The sequence below is a fragment of the Benincasa hispida genome, chromosome 4, assembly GCF_027475165.1.
Source record: "Benincasa hispida cultivar pf3 chromosome 4, pf3_genome.v1.1, whole genome shotgun sequence".
Lineage (NCBI taxonomy): Eukaryota > Viridiplantae > Streptophyta > Magnoliopsida > Cucurbitales > Cucurbitaceae > Benincasa > Benincasa hispida.
In genome coordinates, this window is record NC_143481.1 from 46,635,998 (window position 1) to 46,662,220 (window position 26,223).

At 33.3% G+C, this 26,223-nt stretch overlaps 1 protein-coding gene across 1 annotated transcript; it reads right to left on the minus strand.

Moving 5' to 3' along the window:
• Positions 1-19,043: 19,043 nt before the first annotated feature.
• On the minus strand, positions 19,044-25,738 carry LOC120075183 (wall-associated receptor kinase 2-like). The gene is made up of 5 exons (XM_090312729.1): positions 24,718-25,738; positions 24,190-24,363; positions 22,177-24,099; positions 19,435-20,469; positions 19,044-19,328 (listed from the first exon to the last, which is right to left on the minus strand). Exons 1-3 carry the CDS (start codon positions 25,604-25,606, stop codon positions 22,880-22,882), a joined length of 2,283 nt encoding a protein of 760 aa, XP_090168855.1. The 5' UTR covers positions 25,607-25,738; the 3' UTR covers positions 19,044-19,328; positions 19,435-20,469; positions 22,177-22,879.
• Between the last annotated feature and the right edge of the window lie 485 nt (positions 25,739-26,223).

Sequence of the window (26,223 nt, forward strand, 5' to 3'; positions counted from 1 at the left end):
TACAGGATCGCACACAATCGCTTATTAAATGATCCACGATCACTTAAAAATTTATACACGATCGCTTTGTAATTTATACACGAGTAAGTTATACACGATCGCTTAGTAATTTATACACAATCACTTAGTAATTTATACACGATCGTTCACTTATCAATGACTTGTTTATCCAATTGTAGATCAATGACGCTACTTCGCATCTTTTTGTGATTTGGTAGGGATTGGGATGAGTCCGGAAGAAATTATGTTGGTGGTCATATGAAAAGTCTGAAAGTCAGAAATGATATAACGATCATCTAAATTTATCTAAATAATCGCTTAGTTATTTATATTCTATACAACACCAATTGTATTGTTCAATATGTAATTTTAGCACAAAGTTAAACTATCGCTTAGTTATTTATTTGCTTAGTTAAATGTAAAACACCAATTGTATTCTAAAAATTTAGTACAAATTTATCTAAACGAAAACTAAACGATCGTGTAACAGTTAGGCAAACGATCGCTTAGTATTATCTAAACGATCACTTAACAAAACCTAAGTGATCGCTTAGTATTAGCTAAACGATCACTTAGTATTATAAATTAGTACATGATTGCGTAATGGATATCTAAACGATCGCTAACAGTTAACTAAACGATTGCTTAGTATTAGCTAAATGATCGCTTAGTATTATCTAAACGATCGCTTATTATTAGCCAAACGATCGCATAATGGATATCGAAACGATCGCGGAATAGTTAGCTAGACGATCGCTTAGTATTCTCTAAATGATCGCTTAACAAAACCTAAACGATCACTTAGTATTAGTTAAACGACCGCTTAGCATTATAAATTAGTACGCGATCGTGTAACAGATATCTAAACGATCGCTAACAGTTAGCTAAACGATCACTTAGTATTAGCTAAACGATCGCTTAGTATTATCTAAACGATCGCTTATTATTAGCCAAACGATCGCATAATGGATATCGAAATGATCGCGGAACAATTAGCTAAACGATCTCTTAATGTTCTCTAAACGATTACTTAACAAAATCTAAACGATCGCTTAGTATTATAAATTAGTACACGATCGCGTAATGGATATCTAAACGATTGCTTGGTATTAGCTAAATGATCGCGTAGTATTATCTAAACGATCACTTATTATTAGCTAAACGATCGCATAATGGATATTGAAACAATCGCATAATAGTTAGCTAAACAATCGCTTAGTATTCTCTAAATGATTGCTTAACAAAACCTAAACAATCGCTTAGTATTATCTAAACAATCACTTAGTATTAGTCCCATACGCCGCATTTAAAAAAAAAATTAAATCGGTCACGTGCGCATCAGAGTGAGTTGAACCCTCGACCTCCTTTAAAACGAATCTGAATCTCTGTATCGTGTCAACGTCTTGTCCCGTCCCATCCATTTAATTTTCCCAACTTCCGTGAGTCGAGTTTTCAAAACTCGACTTTTAACCTTATAACCCCCTTCCTCTCCTCTCATTTTCTCACATTTTCTCACTGCCATCATTCTCTCATTCTCACTACCTTCAGCTTTCGTTCTTTCATTCTGCCTTCTTCATTTCATCATTTTTTCATTTCTTCAAATCATTTTGCCTTCTTCTTTGAACCTAATCAAAACTCTTACAAATTTGCTTCTACCTTCTTCATTTCTTCATTGGCAAATCTTCTTCTTCTCCCACATTCATCCATTAAATTGTGAGGTTTGTATCTTTACTATACAAAATTTCATTTTTTTTTTAAATGACTATAAATTTTGTTCCTATTCTGATATTATTATATTTTTTTTTTATAGTTTTTGTTGCTGTTTAGGAAACAAAGAACAAAAAAAGTAACGTTAACAAAAAAACCATATATTCTCAAAATATTTTGTTTTTTCATAGTTTTTGTTGTAGATCCTTATTCTCATAATATTTTGTTTTTTTCATAGTTTTTCTTGCCAGATAACAGAGAAAAGAGAGATTATTGTCACTTTAGGGGAAAAAAGTAAAACAATAATTAAATTTGTGAGTTTACTATTTATTTATTACTGGTTTTTTTATATTTAGTAGATCTATCATATTAATTTTTTAGTAGCTGTTGAATTCAATAATAGTTACATATTGATGTTAGTAGTTCTTTCTCTATTAGTGTTAATCTTAGTACTTGTTGTTAGTGTTAATCTTATTTATATTATGTTATACCATCATGTTAATCTTATTTATATTTTCTTTGTTTTTATTTGTATTTAAGTATAAAAGGTTGATGTTTATGCTTTCATATTTTTAGTTTAATACAAAATTATTATGATTTTTTGAAATATATTTCTCATGATATTTGATTTTTTTAGTATTAACTTTGAGAATATAGTTTAAAATAGTTTGAAAAAGTTTAATTTATTTTTATGTTTAAAAAGTTGATGTTCATAAACCTTAAAAAGTTGAAAAAATAGTTTTAGAAAGTTTACCTCATTGTTATGTTTAAAAAGTTGAAGTTTATAATTTAAAAAGTTTAATATTTTTAGTTTAATACAAAATTATTGTGATTTTTTTAATATACTTCTTATAATATTTTATTTTTTTGTATTAAATTTGAAAAAATAGTTTTAAAAACTTTATCTCATTATAATGTTTAGAAAGTTGATGTTTATAGTTTAAAAACTTTAATATTTTTAGTTTAATACAAAATAATTGTGATTTTTTGTATAAATTTCTTATGATATTTGAAAAGTTTAATTTGTTGTTATGCTTAAAAATGGTTGTAAAAAATTTAATTTATTGTTATGTTTAAAAAGTTGATGTTCATAAACCTTAAAAAGTTGATATTTATAATTTAAAAAGTTTAATATTTTTAGTTTAATACAAATTATTGTGATTTTTTTAATATACATCTTATAATATTTTGTTTTTCTTTTGTATTAAATTTAAAAAAATAGTTTTAAAAAGTTTACCTCATAGTAATTTTTAAAAAGTTGATGTTTATAATTTAAAAACTTTAATATTTTTAGTTTAATACAAAATTATTTTCATTTTTTGTATAAATTTCTTATGATATTTGAAAAGTTTAATTTGTTGTTATGTTTAAAAATAGTTATAAATAGTTTAATTTATTGTTATGTTTAAAAATAGTTTTAAAAAGTTTATCTAATTGTGATTTTTATTGTGATTTTTTAAATATATTGCTTATATTTCTTATATATATTTCTTATTGTGATTTTTGTTGTGGTTTGTTTTTGTTTAAGTTTGGTAATTAGTAGAATAATTAGTAATGTATTGTTTGTCCTTTTTTTTTTTTTACAAAATGGTGGACAAATGCTTGGGATTTATGTTGTTTACAAATGGTAATATGATTGATGGTATTGATGGAGTTGACTATGACCAACTGATAACGAGCAGAAATGCACGTTATTTCAGCACAAAGTTATAAAACAATACAGGATTGCGATGATAAAAATATACAATATTGCGTCCAAAAGCATTAAGTTCACAACATTGCGATCGCATGCGTCCATCGCATTAAAATAACTAACTTATGTATTTTTGTGCAGAAAATTCATTGAAGCAAGGCAGAAATGAAATCCAAAGAAATTAATGACCGAGCGCATTAAGAGATTACGTTGACGCAAGGCTATGCGATCATTTGCGCTCATGAATATCTATTCAAGAAGGTGGCCGCACAGAGCCGGCGCATCATGGTGGGCACATCTGGGTGAAAAGCGTAATAAATCACGATGGGACAGAAAGCTGACGACGGTTGATTCCGAATTAAGTTGACAAGCCGTTAACGACCTACTGTAGCAAGTATACTCAACTTTTCGGTGAAAAATATTCGGCGCATCAGACACAGAATTAATGCCATCCCATCAGTGCAATCATAAGAGAGAAGAAGCCTTTCACCCCGATGCTCTATAAATACCGAAAGCAACCTTCAGTGAAGGAGTTTGCTCAGTTTACAAAATTCTCCATATAGATATAAGTTAGCCTTGTTCATAGTTTTTCTTTTACTTAGAAGGTGGAAGCGAGTGAAGGGAGATTACATCGATAGATCATCCCAATGAACTTGGAAGAATGCTGGGAGCGTCGAGATCAGAGAGAGGGCCAACTCTTGCGGAAACAAGAATATCTTTTGAGCAGAATAGAGACAACAGTGTAAAAGCCTTGGGAAGCAAGGAATTGCTACCAAGCTCTCTATCCTTATTTTCCATTATCATTTTGTACTTTGAACTTATTTATATAAATTGAAATTGCATCTTTATATCTATTCACTCTCTGTACATTACGCATGAGTAGCTAAATTTGTCGAATGGGTTGAGAAGCACTTAGCTAGCATAACTTGGGATCTTCATTCCATGCGATTATCTTGTATTATGTATGCATCATTCGTCCATTAGAGATACTCGGAAGGGTAGTCTAAGGATAGAATCTAGGCTTGGAAAAGTCAGATTAGAATCTAGGCTTGGGAGAGTCAGATTAGAACCGCATAAACAAGAGATAGAAGCTTAGAAATAAGCTCTGTTTGCTATTAACGCATTGCATGCACTATAGTGATAGGTTATGATTCTATGCGGTCACCTTGTCCTTGTGTGAATCTCGCATCATCGCATAGGTAAGAAGTAGAGACTTTTGAATAAGCTCTATAGACATTATCGCATTCATTGCATGCATCCTAAAATTATGAGGCATCGCATTTGCATTGGAAAATGATTTGTTATCGCATGAGTGTAGCGTGGTCGCATAGCTTGAACGCATTATCGGGAAACGCTAGCAAAAGACCTTCTCAACCCGTTCTGCTGCATACTTAATGTATTTGTCGCATAATTACTCTTTTCTCAAATCCGCTGCATACTTTTTATACCTTAAACAACAAACCAACCAAACCATTGATTTAATTGTTAACGCAAAGTGATCTAAAAATTACCACCGCATATTATTTTCCATAGTCCCTGAGTTCGACCCTGGGCTTACCAGGAAACTCAGTCGGATTTATACTTGGATCTTACTGAGAAAACTTGCATGCTCAACGCATTTTCCACCATCACAAACCTTACCATTATTTCATCGCATAAAATAACGCATCGAGTTTTTGGCACCATTGTCGGGGACTTCGGTAATACATTGTGCTAACGGTAATTTTTTATTTTCTTTGCAGCTTTCAATCTCTAGCGAATTACGACCCAGAGATTGAAAGAATGTTCCGACGAAGACTGAGAAACAACCGCCACCAAGTGGGGATTTTAGCATAAATGTGAACAGTGGAATTGTATTTGAACAACTCATTGAAATGGTTGGGATGTCACTTAGTGTAGATATGGGAACAAATCAGTTATAAATAATATATAGACATCATAACCTAGAACCATCAGGATCAATAAGGTTTATGCCATTCCCTATTCTGAATGCACAAGCTATGAACTTGATGTTCTCAATCGCGATGCCACTGCTGAATTTAATGTATTTGTATGTAAATGTAAATAGGATAGGGTTGGATATAAACTTGAATGCACTATTTAGTCAGTTTGAAGATCCAACTGAATGTATTGATCCTGATCCGGAGTCAATTGCATCGCCATGTGATAAGGAAGATATGGCGACTAACAACCAGTATAGAGATTTCAGAACTGAAATGGACGATGAATTTGAAGTGTTGGATTTCGATGGTCGTGAACATGAGTTACGTTCAGATACATTCAATAATTTGGATATGAATGTACTAGATAGCATTAGAGAACATGACCCAATTGTAGCCACTGTGGACGTTGACAATACTCAGTTGTATAAAGGGATGATTTGTTAAGACAAAGAAATGCTACAACACGTGGTCAAATGTTTTGCTCGTAAATGTCATGCACCATATGAGGTTGTGGAATTGACACCGACGATTTGGACAATTTGGTGTAAGAAGTGGGAGGAAGGATGCAAGTGGAGACTTCGTGCAATAAAGAAAAAAACACATGGCTTGTTCGAGATCACTAAGTACGATGAGCAGCATACATGTTTTTATTCAAAATTGAGTCAAAGTTGTAAAACCCAAACCCTAATTACTTTAAGTAAGAGTAAGTAATATGATATCTTCTAATGAGTTAAATGAAGCCATATTTTAAGAAGGATAGAGGATGGAAGCAAGAAGAAATAAGCTCTTGTGTAGCTAAGTGTAAACCCTGAATTCTAAGTTTCCTAAACAAGCATGTTTAGCCAAAGGAATGATATATTAAATATCTAATAAGTGAAAATCCATGTTATTTATAGGAGATGTAGAGAAAGGAAAAGAAAAACAAAAAATAAGAAAGCTCAGTTATTGGTTTGGGACGTGGCAGTTAATCCTTGAATTCGGGAGGCAGCAGGAAGATTAAAAGAAAGAGGAACTTCGAAAGCTTAGTTTCGGCAATCTACATGAGCAAATTTAGTAAAATCAGTGCCATTTGAAAGCTGGGAGAATCTAGTTTTTGAGGTTTTCTTGCCAGAGAAATATTTTAGGAGGAGAAGAACAAGAAGTGAAGAAAGTGTAGAGGAGGCAGAATCTCAGATTAATCAGAACTCGAGGTGAAGATTGGAAGCTCTAGGCCAAACTATAAGTCATTTTTGGCTGAACGTTTAAGGTAAGAAGGTTAACTCAATTCTAAACATGTTTGTAGAAGGAAGTTGATTAAAAAGAGGTCTGGATTTTGAGTTATGAATTTTTGAATTTGTAACAGAGAATCTGTGCATAAGCAGACAGCAACTTGGGAAGAAGAAGCAAACAGCTCACCTGGAGAGTTATAGCGAGATATGAAGAATGAGGATCTTGCTCTAGAAGGAAATCTCACTAATTTTATGCTGAGGATCTCGCTCTAGAAGGAAATCTCGCTAGAAATTGGGCTGAATCTCGCTGGTAATGTTAGTATCGCTAGGATGAAAGTTTACCAGGAAAAGCTTAATCTCAGTCATAAGGATCTCGCTTATGAGGAGGATCTCGTTCATGAGGATCTCGCTCATGAGGAAGAATGCACTCATGATGAGTATCTCGCTAGAAAGCTGTCTTTGATGATGAAAGTTCCATTAGTAAATGAATTATTTGAGGTATTTTGCTAAGAATTCTAAGTAATTAACCGAGAATTATATCCTTTCAGGCCAAGAAGAGCTAGGAGAGGCGTATAACCCATTAAGAGGCCAACGAGCTGTGAGTGACTGTGATGATTTAATGTTTTAATGATTTAGAAACTATGATTTCTTTGAAGTTATTTCTCCTGCTAAGTGTTTTAAATGAGGTGCGAAGCAATATATGTTTGAAGTTATTTATCATGCTAAGAAAAGCATGTTTTCCATGGAAATTGACACGATTTAAATATGTTATCTTGTCCAAATACTTTCAACATATTTTAGTAACTCCGTTTTCATGATGAGCTAGTATGATGATTTGAGCACTAAGCTTTAGTGTTCAACTAAACGTTTGTGACTAGTTATATGACGGATACTGAAAGACAATGAGAAAGTAGCCTAGCTAAGTATCTAAGATACGACGGTACTGATGTACTATGCTTTAAATACCTAAGGTTATCAAAGTACATATGTTTGTATTTCTAAACATAATGAAGAAGGATACTGAAGGTAGGGAAGGTATTCTAAAGAGTTTTCTATGCTATATTTGAAAACTATTCTTTTAATGCTCTTCGAGAACTTGATAACTTAAGTGAGCCGGATACTGAAGGTAAGGAAGGTATCTGAATAAATGTACTGAAGGTGTTGACGGTACATAGAAAACACCACGTGCACGTTGGTAATACGACGTTGAAGGATTTAGCAAAAGGGTTCGCCCCGACTAAGGTTGACGTTGAGGGATTGAGCAAAAGGGTTCTCCCCGACTAAGGTTGACGTTGAGGGATTGAGCAAAAGGGTTCTTCCCGACTAAGGTTGACGTTGAGGGTTAGATCTAGTAGTTCACTCTTAACTAAGGATAAAGAGAGGATGAAGTATGGGTCTCCTAGGCCATATACCAGTTAAGGGAGGTCAAAGTATGGATCTCCTAGTCCATATACCAGCAAGGGAGGCCGAAGTATGGGTCTCCTAGGCTATATACTAGTAAAGGGTGACCGAGGTATGGGTCTCTTGGCCAGTAACAACGTTGGGAGCTAGAGCGATGTATGCTTGTTCTCAACTAAGGAATAATGATGTTTAATGGTGGTTTTAAAGGTCTTGTGTACATGTTTGCTTGGTACATTTTAGTTCCAGTATTATGTTTTCGAGTTTTCAGTTGAAGCATGAGATTTATGTTTTTATTAAGTCACTCACTGGGCTTCTAGCTCACGTTTTCAATGTTTTCCTTTTCAGACAGCGGTCAGATTCCTCAAGGTTGATCCTGCTACTACTTGCCACTGAAAAGCCCGACTTGTTCAGAAGAACTTAGATTGATGGCTTGTTTATGTACACATGTTTTGAGAGGGACTAGGGCTTTGTTAGGAATGTTTTGGGCCTTTTGTGAATATTTTTCCATAGATGTTATGTCATGGCTGTATGCATGTGTTTATGTATCTTTGTAGAACCTTAAGGCAGGCTTGCTGTATGCGTATACTACTAATGTGTTAAACAGGTTGGTATTTAGATTAAAAGGCTTTTGTGGTGGGTACTGGCAGTAGGGTTAGTAACTATCATGGTCATATCCTCATCCAGATTAAAAGGGTAATCTGGGAAGGGGTGTGACAAGTTGGTATCAGAGCATAAGGTTTTGGGAATAGAAGGGAAAGTTCTTGCTTAAGTGTAAGTCCCTAACATGTGTACATTGCATTAGGTGAAATGCCGAAGCAAAGTGGTAGACAGAGTAAGCAGATAGGAGACAGGAATACTGACCCTATCATTAGAAGTCCAGAGGTTAGAAAGAACGCACCGGATGGGAAAAAGAAGGTGAATGACCCAGTGGGTCAGGAAACGATGTCTGAGGGAGAGTCTAGTACTCCCCAAGCAAGGGGCAGTGAGGCAGTGGTAGGGCCTAGAGACAGAGGATCCCGACCACCAGTTGCAACTCAGACTAGTGCTAGTCAATTCAGGGGTACAAGTTGGCAGGGATCCAGGAAAAGGAAAATGAGAGAAAACAAGAAACCGACGTGCCCTAGTTGTGGCAAGAGGCATCTTGGGGTATGCTATAGTGGCAGAGGTGTATGTTTCCAATGTGGTCAAGCAGGGCATTTCAAGAGGCACTGTCCCCAGTTGAACAGGGATGCCCCAACAGCACAACAGACAACCTCCCAAATAGTTAACCAACCAAAGGGCGCTAGGAATCGAGGTGAAGGGTCAAGTGGTGCCAAGCAGAAGAATGTTATAGGTCAACCCCAGCGGCAGGGGCGAGTGTATGCCGTGACACACCAAGAGGCAGCGGAGTCTTCAGATGTTGTGACCGGTAATGTCATATTATGTGGACAGTCTACATATGTTTTATTTGACCTTGGTGCCACACATTTATTTATATCTAGCCCTAATTACTAATTACTTTAAGTAAGAGTAAGTAATATGATGTCTTCTAATGAGTTAAATGAAGCCATGTTTTAGGAAGGATAGAGGATGGAAGCAAGAAGAAATAAGCACTTGTGTAGCTAAGTGTAAACCCTGAATTCTAAGTTTCCTAAACAAGCATGTTTAGCCAAAGGAATGATATATTAAATATCTAATAAGTGAAAATTCATGTTATTTATTGGAGTTGTAGAGAAAGGAAAAGAAAAACACAAAATAAGAAAGCTCACTTATTGGTTTGGCACGTGGCGGTTAATCCTTGAATTCGTGAGGCGACAGGAAGATTAAAAGGAAGAGGAACTTCGAAATCTTGGTTTTGGCAATGTACATGAGCAAATTTAGTAAAATCGGTGCCATTTGAAATCTAGAAGAATCTAGTTTTCGAGGTTGTCTTGTCAGAGAAAGATTTCAGGAGAAGAAGAACAAGAAGTGAAGAAAGTGCAGAGGAGGCAGAATCTCGGATTAATCAAAGCCCGAGATGAAGATTGAAAGCTCTAGGCCAAACTGTAAAGAATTTTTGGCTGAAATTTTATGATAAGAAGAAACTCAATTCTAAACATGATTGTAGAAGGACATTTCTTCAAAAGGGGTCTAGATTTTGAGTTATGAATTTTTGAAGTAGTAACAGAGAATCTGTGCATAAGCAGATAGCAGCTTGGGAAGAACAAGCAAACAGGTCACCATGGAGAGTTATAGCGACATATGGAGAATGAGGATCTCGCTCTAGAAGGAAATCTCCCTAATTTTATGCTGAGGATCTCGCTCTAGAAGGAAATCTCGTTAATTTGAGGATCTCGCTCTAGAAAGACTATGTGATTATGTGATGATTTAATGTTCAAACAATGATTCCTTTTTCGTTAATTTAAACTATGATTCCTTTGAAGTTATTTCTCATGCTAAGTGTTTTAAATGAGGTGCCAAGCAACATATGTTTGAAGTTATTTCTCATGCTAAGAAAAGCATGTTTTCCATGGAAATTGACACGATTTAAATATGTTATCTTGTCCAAATACTTTCAACATGTTTTAGTAACTCCATTTTCATGATGAACTAGTATGATGATTTGACCACTAAGCTTTAGTGTTCAACTAAACGTTTGTGGCTAGTTATATGACGGATACTGAAAGACAATGAGAAAGTATCCTAGTTAAACATAATGAAAAGGGATACTGAAGGTAGGGAAGGTATCCTAAAGAGTTTTCTATGCTATATTTGAAAACTATTCTTTTAATGCTCTTCGAGAACTTGATAGCTTAAGTGAGCCAGATACTGAAGGTAATGAAGGTATCTGAATAAATGTACTGAAGATGTTGACGGTACATAGAAAACACCACGTGCACGTTGGTAATACGACATCGAGGGATTTAACAAAAGGGTTCTCCTCGACTAAGGTTGACGTTGAGGGATTGAGCAAAAGGGTTATCCCCGACTAAGGTTGACGTTGAGGGTAAGATTTAGTAGTTCACTCTCAACTAAGGATAAAGGGAGGTCAAAGTATGGGTCTGTTAGGCCATATACCAGCAAAGGGAGGTTGAAGTATGGATCTCCTAGGCCATATACCAGCAAGGGAGGTCGAAGTATGGGTCTCTTAGGGTGTATACCAGCAAAGAGAGGCCGAGGTATGGGTCTCTTGGCCGGTAACAGACGTTGAGAGCTAGAGCGATGTATGCTCGTTCTCAACTAAGGAATAATGATGTTTAATGGTGGTTTTAAAGGTCTTGTGTACATGTTTGCTTGGTACATTTTAGTTCCAGTATTATGTTTTCGAGCTTTCAGTTTAAGTATGAGATTTATGTTTTTATTAAGTCACTCACTGGGCTTCTAGCTCATGTTTTCAATGTTTTCCTTTTCAGACAGCGGTCAGATTCCTCAAGGTTGATCCTGCTGCTGCTTGCCACTGAAAAGCCCGACTTGTTCAGAAGAACTTAGATTGATGGCTTGTTTATGTACACATGTTTTGAGAGGGACTAAGGCTTTGTTAGGAATGTTTTGGGCCTTTTGTGAATATTTTTCAGTAGATGTTATGTCATGGTTGTATGCATGTGTTTATGTATCTTTGTAGAACCTTAAGGGAGGCTTGGTGTATGCGTATACTACTAATGTGTTTTGGTATTTAGATTAAAAGGCTTTTGTGGTGGGTACTGGTAGTAGGGTTAGTAACTACCACGGTCATATCCTCATCCAGATTAAAAGGGTAATCTGGGAACGGGTGTTTCAAAAGTCATGTGCAATTAGATTCATCAATGATTGCACTAGAGCTCTGTGATGTCGTAAGAGAAAAACTATCTATCAGTGTGGCACAACTGTAGTTCGACATCAAATCAAAGTTTGGATATCATGTTCCTTACCATAGGGTATGAGAGGGCAAAAGAAAAGCGTTGGCTAAAGTGTTCGGTGATTGGAATGAGTCTTACAAATTGTTACCTAGGTGGTTGAATATGGTTAAGCAGACCAATCCCGAAACATGTGTAGAGTGGAGAGTGAAAGAAACCCTTACTGAAGGCCATGTTATCCTAACTTCTATATTTTGGGTATTTGATCTTTGTATAGAAGCTTTTAATAAATGTCGGTCGATAATTCAGATAGATGGTATACACTTGTATGGCAAATACGGGCATCTTATTCCACTTGCATTTGTCGTTGCTGATGAAGAGTCCAAAGACTCATGGGGATGGTTTCTGAAACACTTGAGAGAAATTGTAACACACGAAGAGGTGTGTTTAATTTCAGATCGACATGCTGGCATAATCGCAGCAATGAACAATTTAGCAAATGGTTGGATGGGACCAAAATGTCACCATCGTTTCTGCTTACGATATATCATCAGCAACTTTAATAAAAAGTACAAATTTAATACATTGAAAAATTATGTTTATCGTGTCGGGTGTCAATTTAAAATTTGGAAGTTCAATAAAGCAATTGAAGATATCAAAGGAATAAATCTGAGTTGTTTGAGTTTTTTTTTGACAACATTGGTTTAGAAGAATGGACTCAAGCACATGATGAGAGTTTAGATATGGGTGGATGACGACAAATCTATCAGAGTGCATAAATGGCGTCCTCAAAGGAGCTCGAATGTTGCTTATAATTGCTTTTGCTCAAATAACATTCTTCAAGTGCATGAATTATTTCAAGAAAAGATGAGAAGAAATAAGGGATGCATTGGAGCGTCAAGATAAATACACCTTGTAATATTATTTTTTTTTAATTAAGTTGTACGTTATTTAGTTGAGAAATAAATAATTCTTTTAACATGTATATTTAATTTAGTTAATTAAGTTGTACATTATTCTTCTAATTGAGAAATAAATATTTTTTTTCTCTTTCAGATCATGGCTTTAAACCTTGGACCTGTTGATCCCGATGTTTTGTACGATTAGTCCATTCATCGATCATCTGTTGTATGGCGAGATCGTACTACTGGAGAAATATTTTGCAGGCGTCGAGAGGCAGATCTCCAGCGCACTATCCCACTCCACCCTTGAATACTACCACTACTTCGCACATCTGGATTCTATGGGGCTGTCAGACTGGGATTTATTCAGTTCGACTGGCATCTGATCATAGCCTTGGTCGAGAGATGGAGGCCTGAGACGCATATATTTCATATATCTATTGGAGAGTGCACTATCACTCTATAAGATATAGAAATGTTATTGGGGTTACCTGTTGACGGTGAGCCGATGACCGGAGTGATGTACGATGATTGGTCACAAGTTTGTCAATTGTACCTTGGTGTGACCCTACCTACCAAAAAAAATTAAAGGATCGAGGTTAAGTTTGATGGTCAGGAACACAATTCTGTGAGCTCGCAGATGATGCAGACGAGGAAATCGTCATAAGATATGCGCGAGCATATATACTACAAATGATGGGTGGAAGTGTGTTTTCCGAAAAATCAAGTCATTTTGTTTACTTGATGCTCCTGCCACTATTAGCTAACCTCTATGATGCGGGGAGGTATTTGTGGGGTGGAGTATATTTGGCATGGTTGTATAGAGAACTATGCGTTTTGAGGTTCGTGAGAGAGCTGGGCCTCTCATACTTTTGCAACTATGGGCTTGGGAGCGATTTCCAACAATGGCTCTACAACTATAACATATCAATAACGGTCAGTTAGCTGGACGAGCCTACGATTCACGGTATGTTATTTTAATTCAATTTAATTTTTATATCATTGATCTAGTTAATTTAGAATCTAAATTATCAATTTAAAAATTTAGGTGGAGAGACAGATTTTGTGTGACTAGGACAGCCACACATGTAGTCAGTCAGTACAGATACATGTTTGATCTGCTTCAACCTGATCAGGTACATTAACACTGAACCAAATTGATTATTTTATACACATTTATATTTGTCTTTAATGTTCTTCAATATAATATTTTGTGTTTCAGGTTATTTGGGAGCTGTACAAAATTATTATGCATACTTTGCCCAATTTTTGTACGAATGGTCAAAACAAATGGCGGACAATGAGTCCTCTCATATGTTTTCACATTGATGAGTGGTGTCTTCCTGATAGAGTGATGAGACAATTCGGTTTTCAGCAAGATGTCCCATCGCCTTGTAATACTGAACCCCTACTGCATGATATCAACTTAAGAACTATAGATTGGTTTGAAAAAGTTGCACATTTGGTAGTGCGATGGCACTATCGTGCAAGGTTTATTGCAGTGGATTTTCTACTGAACAGTTTGACAGGGATGTTAGTCAAGACTACATTCATTGGTTTAATAACAAGGCGCTACGTCACTCGTCCGAGAGCAATTGTGAGTCATCTGGTAAATGAATGAATATTATGTAATTATTTTTAATTAAATTTATTTTAAATATTATCTAATTGTTTTATAATTCACAGAGATCGAACAACAGTGGACTCTGTGATGTTGTGAATGATCTAAACCAGATTCTTACTATATGTAGTGACAACCAAAGCTATATGGAGGAGATATATTATATGTACGATATACCTATTGTTCCTCCACGAGCTCCTAGACGTAGAGGACCTGTTCGGGAAGAGGATGAGTTTAATGAGGTTGCCCTCTGTTATGTAGATGCAAAGTCAAACTGATTATGTTAGTCTGATGATGATGATGCTAGCATTTGGTTCAGGACATTATGACTCAGAGGCTGATCCTTCGTCTTCATACGTGCATGGGCATGGTTAGGGTTGTTGAGAGCATAATGAATATTTATGTTATGAAGCGCTTGCAGAGGTACTAGATCAACATCAAGAAGAACCAGAGCAACCTCGGGTTCGAATTCGACGACAACAACCAGCTCGAAATTGACGACTTTCGCCTTGTGGGACACATTGATTTTTGTAATTATTTTTATATAAATGAGATATTTTAATTTAAACTTTTTATTTTTATGAGACATTATTTTTTTTAATTTGTTCTTTTTAGAGTTAAGTTAAATAAAATAATAAAATAATAAAATGTTTTTAGAAATTATTTTTATAAAACGGAAAATTAAAAAAAAAAGTGAAGGTCGAATCTAGATTCAACCTTAGGTTGGTCGAATTTTGAAGACTCAACAAAATTAAAAAAAAAAAATGAAGGTCAAATCTTCAAAATTCGACCTTGGTTGGTCGAATTTTGAAGACTCGACACATTAAAAGGAAAAAAAAAACCATATTTTTATAAATAGTTTCAAAACAACAATATTTTTATAAATTATTTTTAAAACAACAATATTATTTTAATTTTTCCTTTCCCTACAAAGTTTAGTTATGTTCTATCTATATATTTTATTTTTATTTTTAAATAGAAATTTATGTATGTAAATAATTATGTCTCCTCAAAATTAAGAATCAGTGAGTTTCAATGGAAAGGAAAATATTGTGAGGGTTTTTAACGGGGTTGGAAATGGAATTAAATGGAGCTTGCTGTTTGATGAATTCAAAGACTTAATTCTTTGTGGGACAAAGATTTAAAATTTTATTTCAGAAATGGGAAGGAAGATGACTACCAAACGTTGTTAATTGATCGTATCCCTATAACATGCGGATATGTAACTCCTACATATAATATTTAAATAATATCTAAACATATAAATTGAGATTAAGAGATTTTTTTAGATAAACCAAATTTTATGCTTCAAAACACTCAAATTTTGAAAAAAAATCTAGAATAATATTTTACTATAGTGATATCACAAATAACTTGCCAATCCTCGTTATAAGAGTTGTGAGCACAAATGCAAGTATGTATGAGAAAGCAAGGAGAAGCGTGAATAGAAAAAAGCAAGGGACAAAGAGTCCTAATATGTGAAAGCACTATTGTATTAATTAGTTGAATGCAAAAGCAAGAGGAGAAATCAAAACACAAGAGAGTGATGCAAGTAAAATGTAATACATCTTTATATTAAAAAATTGAGGCCAAACAACTCTTGTGTAGCAAAATTTGGATAATTCGTACAAAGAAAAACTTCATTAAATTAAGCATAATAAATGTTCTAAGAAAATAAGGAAACTATTTTTGAATTACATGCATTGCCCGTTGTATAAATTGATATAAGAATCTTATAATTGATAACTATTTTTCTTTATATATATATATATTAAAAAATTATTACTATAAAAAGAGATTTTAAAAAATAGAAAAATAAGAAAACTATTTATACAAAATAGCGAAATTTAATTTATTTTAATAATTTATAATTTTCAATTTTTTACTGTTCAATATTATAAAAACATATAAAGCGATTTAATGTAACTTTTTTTATATGTTTTTGTATTTTTTTTTATATATGCACTAAATTCACTTATTGATCCTTACCTATTGAAGAGGTTAGAGACAAGACCTTGTTTTCGAAATTCATGAAGTTTCTCAAAGTTCAAGCAAATCATCTTTTTTTCAACTGAGAAAGAATCCTCATGAAATTTTATACAAAAATAGAAAAAAATAATATTTTATTTTAATTAAAGTTTGAAATTTTAAAAGGATAATAACATCATCCAAATCAACAAAAAAAAATTGAATATAGATAAAGTTATAACGAAAAAGTAATAATATGTTGGTTAAATTAAGAGAAAAATCAAATAATCTAATCCAAAATAAATAAATAATATAAACATATTTTTATTTAATTTTAGTCTTTAGAATTAGGAGGTTAATAAAATCATACAATAAAAAAAATATTAAATAATAAAAAATGCTGCGATATTTTTTAATTAAAAAATCTTAGTTTAAATCAAAGTTTGAAATTAATAAGATGATCAAATCATCAAATAAAAAGAAACTAAGTAACTAGAAGATTATTATCACAATTTTTTTTAAAATAAGAATAATTATTTTGGTTTAATTCAAAGTTTAAAAGTAAGAGAGTAATCAAATCATCTAATAAAAAAGTTTTAGAAATAAGAAGAAATATCATGAAAATAAAATAATATATATTGGTTTAAATCAAAGTTTGAATTAAGAAGTAATCCAATCATCAAAATTAAAATTAAAAAAACTTGGTAATAGATAAATTACCACAAAATTTAAGTAGTACAAGATTAAAAGGATAATCAAGTAATCCAAAATCCGAATATCAAATAATTTTTTTTAAGTAAGTAACCACAATTTTTTAAAAATATTTTTTATTCATATTGAAGTTCAAAATTAGGAAGATAATCAAATCATGCCGTATATATTCTTTTATACATGTTTAATTTGTATATCTTTTATAATACATTTTATATTCAATTAAAATAACTAATATTTTTCCTCACCCTACATCTAATTTTTTTATAAATTTGTTTCCATTACTTATTTTAAAGATAAAACTCTCTTATTCATAAATTAAAGTTGTATTATTAAAATTTTGTTATTAAGTTTTGTTTTTAAATTTTATGCAACATGTGCAACTTGTAGTATCAAACTAGTAATATGAATTGTGTGTATTTTTTGAAGTGATATGAAAAATGTGTTTAACAATGTAAAAATAGAACATTAAATTGATTTTGAGTTATTTTAGAGTGATTTTAATCATTTTAAGACCACCGCTATTTGACATGCAGTAAGTTGATGTATTATTTATGGTTTATTGAGTTTGACCTAATGTTGTAATTTAAACAATCTTTTACAAAATAGTTTTAATTGAAACTCTCATTTGTTCGATTAAACTAATTTTCTTAAATGTGATTTTTCACAAGCTTTTTTAGTACAAAAGAACAACAATTGGAGGGATTTTTTTTTTAAAAAAAAAAAATCTAGTAATTGATATAAAGTAATTGTAAAATGACTCCTGATCGATCACCTTTTAAAGTACTCCTGAGAGAATAATTTTAAATAACCAATTTGGTTTTATTTTGAAAATGCACTTTATTTGTTATCCAATACTACTTTGAAAAAATTTAAACATATTGTTAATGAAACTTTGGCACGATCCAATTTCAGCCATTGGCGGCAACATGCACGTGTGATGGAAAGGTTATACTTCCACATGCACGGCAACAAATGACTGTTATAGCAAAATTAAAATAAAACAAATTGTTTGAAAAAATAAAATAAAATAAATTATTTGAAAAATTAAAATAAAACACATTATTTTAACTTTTACTATGGGCCTAAGCCCAAGAGTCATTTTTAACAATCCCCTACAAATGACTGTTATAGCAAAATTAAAATAAAAAAAAATCATTTGAAAAAATAAAATAAAATAATTATTTGAAAAATTAAAATATACACATTATTTGAAAAAATTGTTCTGAGCAAAGATATAGGAGATCATTCTTAAACACCAATATCTAACAATTTGAATTGATGCATAATAAAGTAACGCAATAATTTCATTAGAGAAGTGAGTTACCTCTTGAACTCTCAATAACGTTGGTTGAGACCCTTACAACATGTTTTACTCCTAGAGTTTTTCTTAATTCCATGATAAAGAGTGCTAATTAAGACCATGTACATAAACCTCGCGTCACCGTGAATGCACTTGAAAGAGACCCTTGAACTCTTTCATAGAAGGCAACCATACCTTCACTATCATATCAAATGCTTCATCAAGTCTATCAGAGACAAACCACTAAACAACTGAGCTATGAAGTCTTCATCATCTAGTCCGTACCAGGACAAACTTCGTCAAGTCTGTCAAAGACAAACCACTCAGATACTGAGCTATGAATATTTCATTATTTTCCATCAAATCCATATTAGGACCACTCAAAGAAAGAGCTATGGATTATTTAAAGGTTTTACTTTTATCCATTAAGTTCATACTAGGATCACCCAAATAAAGAGCTATGGATCATAAGTCTATAGCAATAGACCTCCCACAAAAAGGATGATGGACCATCAAGTCTATCACAAGAGACCACCCATATAAGGGCTATGGACCAATATAAGGTTTAAGCTCCATGTTCATTGAAGATTCTAAAATTATTTTCCTTGTAGTCATTTTGGTTAGAGAATCAGCCAAATTCCTCTCAGACCTCATAAATTCATGTCGATTTTAAACCAAAATTGAAGCCCAGAATCTATGTCCATTTTTTTTTTCAATTATTGTCCGGTTTTTAAATTCAGTTGTTGAATCCATTTTTTAATGTCAGTCAAAAAGTTAAAAACGACATTATAATAATTTATCCACAAACAAAAATTATTTTTATATATTAAGATCTCAACAAACACAAAAATTTAAATCTAAGTCTTGCTCACAAAGTATGAATAATAGTTAGCTCCCAAAGAGAATAACAATTTTATACTTACAATGCAGTAGTTGGCTGCTTACGTATCAAAAAATTCTCAAAATAAAATTTTAATTGCTTTTGTATATACAATTTAACTTTCAACAAATACAAAAAATTAACTAAAGATTGAGAGAGCTGGTTGTCTGCTTTGGAGTGTCATTACTATCCCGAAAAATCTACAAAGAAGACATGCTTGCTTAAAATCAAGAATAATTTAAAAATAAATGAATCAGACTAAAAGAAATTACATGAAGTATGGAAACTATATTTATACAAACTTACCAAAATGAATGAATGCAAAACTTGCTATTATTTTCTCCATCCTGTGGATGAATTTGTTATGCCCTCTATCCAGAACCTCCATGTACTCGTGCGAGCAATATCATATGAGTGTGTAAACAAAAAAAATATAAGTTGCGTTAATATAAGCATTTTATAAATAACGAAAGAAATGAACTCAACCCATAAACATTACAATATTTTAACCTACAACTAACTGTATAACTCTTATGTGTTAGAAAAATTTCGGCAACATAACAACACTACCACAACAATATAAAAAAATTTACTTTAACACATGTTCAAAGAAATGCACTTCCAACAATATTCAAACAACAATCTTCTCTCAACATAACTGGATTTACATAATGATTCAACTTATTTCTCTTTCTAGGAACTTAGACTGCCATATTAGAGGTAGAGATTATCCTGGACTCCGTATGCTTAAGAGAGTGAAAAAGAAGAAGAAACATAAATATAAATGAAAACCACAAACAATAACTAAGTTATGACTACTATAATTACAGTATAGTCAAAGTACTCTAACACATATTCTAATTTAATATTTTAGAAAAAGATTCAATAAGTAACGAAACTCATGAACTAAATGAATTTAATAAAAACACAAGCACATAAACTCAACTCAAAAAATAAATTCAATAAGTTGATGAAACTTGGAACTAAAATATAGTTTTTTATAATGAAATTCAACTCATGAACTAAAACTCAATAAGTCAAATGAAATTCACAACCAAAAGTTGGAACATGAGGTAACATGGTGTACATGGAGGCGGAGGCACATTTAGATTTATGCAGAGTTTACTTTTGGCCAAACAAATACAATCAAAACTCCCAACACCACACCAACAAAATTGTTTTGGCCCAAGAACATGAACATACAAATACCAAAGGCTGAGCGAATGCCAAATCCAAGAGGAAAAAGCCTACTTCCTATGCTACAGACATAGACATAATCTGATGAGCTATACCTAGATTTTTTTGCAACGGCTCCCTCAAGTTGTTCTCAACCTCTGTCATCTGCGAAGATCAGTTGTCATTGAAGATTTAATCTTTTACACCATCTTCAATTCTTCTACAGAAAAAAGCCTAGAGATCGACTTTAAATCTTTTAAAACAAATAATGATGCATGAGTACGTTGTCTTACCAAGACAAGGGAAGATGCAAATGACTATCAAATAGAAGGTAATAGAAACACAAACATCAGGATGAAAGGCATGTGTAATAAAAATGTTTTATATCCAAGACAATTGCTCATAGGAATATTGGTAATGCTTGAATATTTAGCTTGAGGGGATCATTAACCAAGCACATCATACACACACTTTACACTCAAAATGTAGAATAAAAAAAATAGGCTGGCTTATATCTAACAAGACTAATAGGAGAAATGACGAACATAGCACAAATAAAAAAATTTACCCAGTGCTTCGACGATATTACTTCAACCAACTACAAATATAACCATCTGCACCTTGAAAATTTACTAGACTGTTGGTCTTTTCTTTATAATCAAGCAGGTCGGATACATTAATCCTATTTGGATTCATTACAGTGCCAGTGATATCACTCACTAAAACAAGTTTTCCTCCTCTTTCACGCACAAGTCTTTCTGCCCAAGATCTCATTTTAACAAATCCCTATCAATTGCAGTTCATAGAGATGTCTTCAATTGAGATGGTGAATTATTCAAAGAGAATGCAAAACAACGTTAACACGACCATTAAGTTTGCAAGTTTAAATTTCAATACCTGAATAACAAATGCCAAAACTTTAATTTTCTTCGACTAAATTACATTCTAAATTCAACTAAAAACCAACACCACCTCTGCATCTTATAACATCCACAAAAAACAAAAACAAAATTACATTATAAATTCATTCCACAACCATAAATCATAATAAAAGCTAATTTACAAAATATTTTTCTATATGATATATTCATTATAGACAAGAAAAATACACAAGCACCACTAACATTGATAGTCATACTTCCATTCATTAACTAAGGATGTGAAATTTCGTATCAATCCTATTTAAAATAATAATAACCGTCTTCTCTAAAAAAAATAACTATTACCAACCGAACGAAAAAAAATCTTCACATAATTTTCCAAAGGAAGGCCATTTCTCCATTCCTATATGTTAATCTCATGCTTATAGGGAATAAAAGGACATTGTTTGAATATACATTTTTGATACAATGCAGGACAATGTCAAAAGATGCAGCAAATTGCTACAAAATATTTGATCATTGTATGAAAATCTTCAATTCCATATAATAAACAAAAAGAAGAATTTTACAAACATGTGAATGACATTGGAAGTGCAAAAAAAGAGGTATGATGAACAATAACAACATTTTAATAGGACCCTCTATTAAGTGATTGAAGTTAAATTGAAGAAACGTTTTCATTAGCTCCATGGTTATAAACCATGCATGTGAGATAAGCTAATGCAGATATATTCCCTAGCGAAGGGGATGGGCAAGGGGAAGGAGAAGGGGATGGGGTTGACGTGGGTGAGTAATGCGAGGAAAAAGGAGAATGAGATGGAAGAACAAAAGGAAGAAGAAATAAGAAAACTAGAGAAGCAGATTTCATAGTTAAAAAACAACAAAACGCACACAGAGCAAATCAAAAAGGGGGGAAATACAAAATAGAAGAAAAAGAAGAAAGATATGTACATATAGAGGGATGGAAGGAGGGAAGGGACAGAGAACGTACCTGAGTGAGTGAGAGTGAAGCAGCTGCGAACGATGAGCACCAACAGCAGCGGCCGAACAACGAGTGACAAAAACAGCAGAACAGTAGATAACTTGGCTCTGTATATGAGAAGAAACGTGTGCCCTAGAAAAATAAAGTGTTGACATGCGAGAGAGAGTAAAATAAAGAGTTGGATAATGGAGACCTTGGGGGTTTCGCGTGGGTTGTGGGTGAGTGAAAGTGTGAGAATGAAAGGAAAAAGAAAATAGGGGGGAGAGTGAATAGGGAAATGAAAATAATTGGGGGGTGGGGGAAGAAAATCGGTTTTGTTTTTTTTAAAAAAGGTAAATCTTTAATGTCGGTTACCTACAATGTCGATTTAAAACTGACATTAAAGATCCGTTTCTTAAAAAACAAAACCAACATTATACATTCGGTTTCACTTTTTCCAACCGACATCAAAGCCTGAAATTCTTGTAGTGGATACTAGATAACCAATTTCAAGAAGTAAAAGGATAAAGCTACACAATATTCAGTAAATAATAAAGATAAAAAGAAATTTAAAGTAACTAAAAATTTCAAGAAATGCATGTCGATGATTTGTAAAACAATTCATCTAATTAATATAAGCACAGCTTAATTGTTTAAAACATATATTTTTCGCTAAGAGATACAAGAGGTTTTAATCTTCATCCTGATACATTTTAAGAAAACACTCCATCAATCATCTTGCATCTGGGATATGTGTCCCCAAAATGTGTGTCTTTATACTATTATCCACAGAATTGATACTACTGCTAACAAGAAATTGGTCGGTGGAGTTTGAAGTTTCATCCAATAAACTTATCATCTCTTCCGAGTTGGATAAATTGTTGTTATTCCATGAATGTTGAACCTGCATCACTCTCAAGCCCTCTAACTCCATAGCCACCTCTTTCATGCTAGGTCGCTCCTCTCCTTTCACTCTTACACACTCCTTAGCTACTTTTACTACTTCTTTTATTTGATTCAACTTCCCTTCATCCATCACCATTCCCTTGTCCACAATTTCTACTAAACGATCTTCTTTCATTGCACGAAGGACGTACATGGCCAGATTCCTCTCTATTTCTGGCCCATCAAAACGCACTGCCTTCTTCCCAGTTATAAGCTCTAGAAGCACAATTCCAAAGCTGTACACATCACTTTTCTCTGTCAACTCACTTGTTAACAAGTATTCAGGGTCCAAATATCCAAGAGTTCCTTGCACCATCGTGGATAACTGAGTTTGATCCATTGGAACTAACTTCGAGGCACCAAAATCCGACACCTTTGCAGTTAAATTATGGTCTAACAGTATGTTAGCAGATTTGATATCTCTGTGGATAATTGGAGTAGAAGCTGAAGAATGCAAATATGAAATGACCCCTGCAGTTTCTGAAGCTATTCTCAAGCGAGCTTCCCACGAAAGATGATTAGAATAGTACTTTGTTTGGTCATGGATGTGGTCAAAGAGCGTGCCGTTGGGGATGAACTCGTACACCAATAATGGAACTTGTGTCTCCAAACAACACCCTAAGAGCTTGACCACGTTACGGTGGTTGACTTGGGACAAAACAATGACTTCATTGATGAATTGGGAAGTTTGGGATTGGTCAACTAATTGTGATTTTTTAATGGCGACAACCGAACCATCGTCCAAGACTCCTTTGTGAACAGTGCCATAGCCACCTTTTCCTACCACTGTGCTTTCGTTGAACTTGTTTGTAGCTTTTTCCAACTCCTCTTGGCTAAAAATTTTGACTGTGTCAGCAGGTGACTGCCACTGAGAAAGGTGTTGTTGAAGCATGGTGCCTCCATTGTTCTTGAAAAACTTCTCTTTCTGTTGGATGAACTTCCACTTCTTGTAACCCAAGTATAACCATGAGATACCGATTAGCAAAACTACAAACCCCACACCAGTTCCTGCATTTTATTTGATCCACATTATACATCATTTTATATTTGTTTCGTTTTTTAATCAGAAAACATATAGATTTCGAAATAAAACCTCACCAATGATAATTTGAATCAACATGGAGTTGGAGTACTTTCGTTTGCAACCTGCTCCCTCACGTTTTCCATCTCCTTCATACTTCTCGGGACAATAGCAGGTATAATTTCCTGCTTTGTTTTCACACTTGGCTTGGGGTACACATGGATCGGATCCATCTTCACATTCATTTATATCTGAAAAATACCCCAAATTGAATGAAAAAAAAAAACAAAGGAAAGACTTCAAATTGGACCATCTAGTGTATAATTTGAACTATAAATTTTAATTTCAGTACATTGGACTTTAGACTAAAATAAGTATTCAATTTTTACCGTTGGTTCAATTTCTACTAATTCACCCACTTATTTTGACGAATAATTAATAATATAAAAATCTTCACAAATTTATTAATTTCAATAAAATAATATTTGTTTGAGGAATGCACAAATTGATCATTGAGTAATTTTGTCAAAATTCATAAATATATATATAGTATAATTATCTATAACTAGAATGTGAAAAGTATTTGGAACGAAAGAAAATTTTACCTTGACAACCTTGAGGGAGATAAGGATTTCCATGGAAACCATCCAAGCACTGACAATAATATTCAGATCCATCAAGTGATAAGCTACTATTCCTGCTGCTGTTTGGTCCACATAGGCATTTGTCTCTGTTGTTGGGTGGTTGGCAAGTATCATTTTTGATGCCCCAATCAAGCACAAGCGGAAGTCTGTCTTCCGTGATGTTTTGAATATATTTTTTGGAGAAACTAAATTGGTTTTGTTCGACAACAAAAGCAAAGCCACATGGATTGAAGCTGTGTACATATGTGTGATTATCGAAGCTTCTAACATCCAGACGTAATAGTTTTAGGCCTTTGGGAATTTCCAACTGACAGCACCCATTCCCAGAACAGGACCCATCTTTTATAGTTACACTACTGTCTGCAGTACACAACGCCATGCACCCACTTGTGTAGGATTCACCCGGAAGGTCACCATAGATATAAGCATATGTATCGCAGCCAACGACGGTGAACTTGTTCTTGGTGTTGGAAATTGCGAACATGGGGACAGTAAGTCTGGGTCTGTTATTGATGCCAGGAAGGCCATCTTTTCTGTAGCAATCTCGGGCTATGTAGTTCAAGATGTGGAGCTCGCCATAGAGCGATATATTGGTTACTTCAATGTTGCCGTTCATTAGAAATGGCTTTGGAGGATGATAATGAGTTTCGTTGCAGGTGATGGAGAAATTAATGTTGAGATAACACCCTTTTTTCATCCCGAACGGATATGGAATTTCCAAGTCCCCACACTTACTTTCACACCCGGGTAAGGCTTGAGAAGGTACTGCCGCTGCCGCCGGCGCCGAAAAGATGGCTATGTTAACCACCATGATGAGTCGGACAAGCGTCTTGGCCGTTGGTCGTCCCATGCTCTCTAAATTAAGCCCGAGTTCTAATTATGGCTGTTCATCTTCAATTAAGTCCTTTTATTTCTCTCGTTTAGACATAGACTTTGAATATTCTTCACATGTCACTATATTTCATAATATTAGAAATAGTGGGGGTTTTGTATTTAAAAAAAGATATTAATAATTAATAAATACATCTATTTGAGAATCACGGAATCAAATAGAGAAATTTGACTCTTTTTTTTTATCGTGTTTAAATTCTAAACAATGAGATGTTATCCTAAACTCAAGTCAAATGTCTGCAACTTCAAAATTTATGATCCTTTGGAGACCAGGAATAAAATTAAATATTAAAAAAATCATTTGATAAAAAGTAGATAACAAACAAAAATAAATCTCACTGTTTAAAAAGATAATTTGGACACCTTTTCTCCATATAGATCTTAAAATTTTCTTTTTAGACGGAATTAAAACATCTCTCTTTTTTTAAAAAAGAAAACAAACAAAATTAAAGATCTATCAGGAGAAAAGAAGGTGCCCAAATTATATTATTTATAGTTTTCTTTTCTTTTCTTTTCTTTTTTTAACAAATGGAGTATTGAGATTTGTATTATTATCTGCTTTATGAAACAAGTAAT

Coding starts and splice junctions, on each gene's coding strand:
- LOC120075183 (XM_090312729.1), bottom strand. CDS start 25,606: ATGGGACGACCAACGGCCAAGACGCTTGTCCGACTCATCATGGTGGTT. Junction 24,364..24,717: donor TCTCCCTCAAGGTTGTCAAG/GTAAAATTTTCT, acceptor GGTATTTTTCAG/ATATAAATGAATGTGAAGAT. Junction 24,100..24,189: donor GTTGATTCAAATTATCATTG/GTGAGGTTTTAT, acceptor AATAAAATGCAG/GAACTGGTGTGGGGTTTGTA.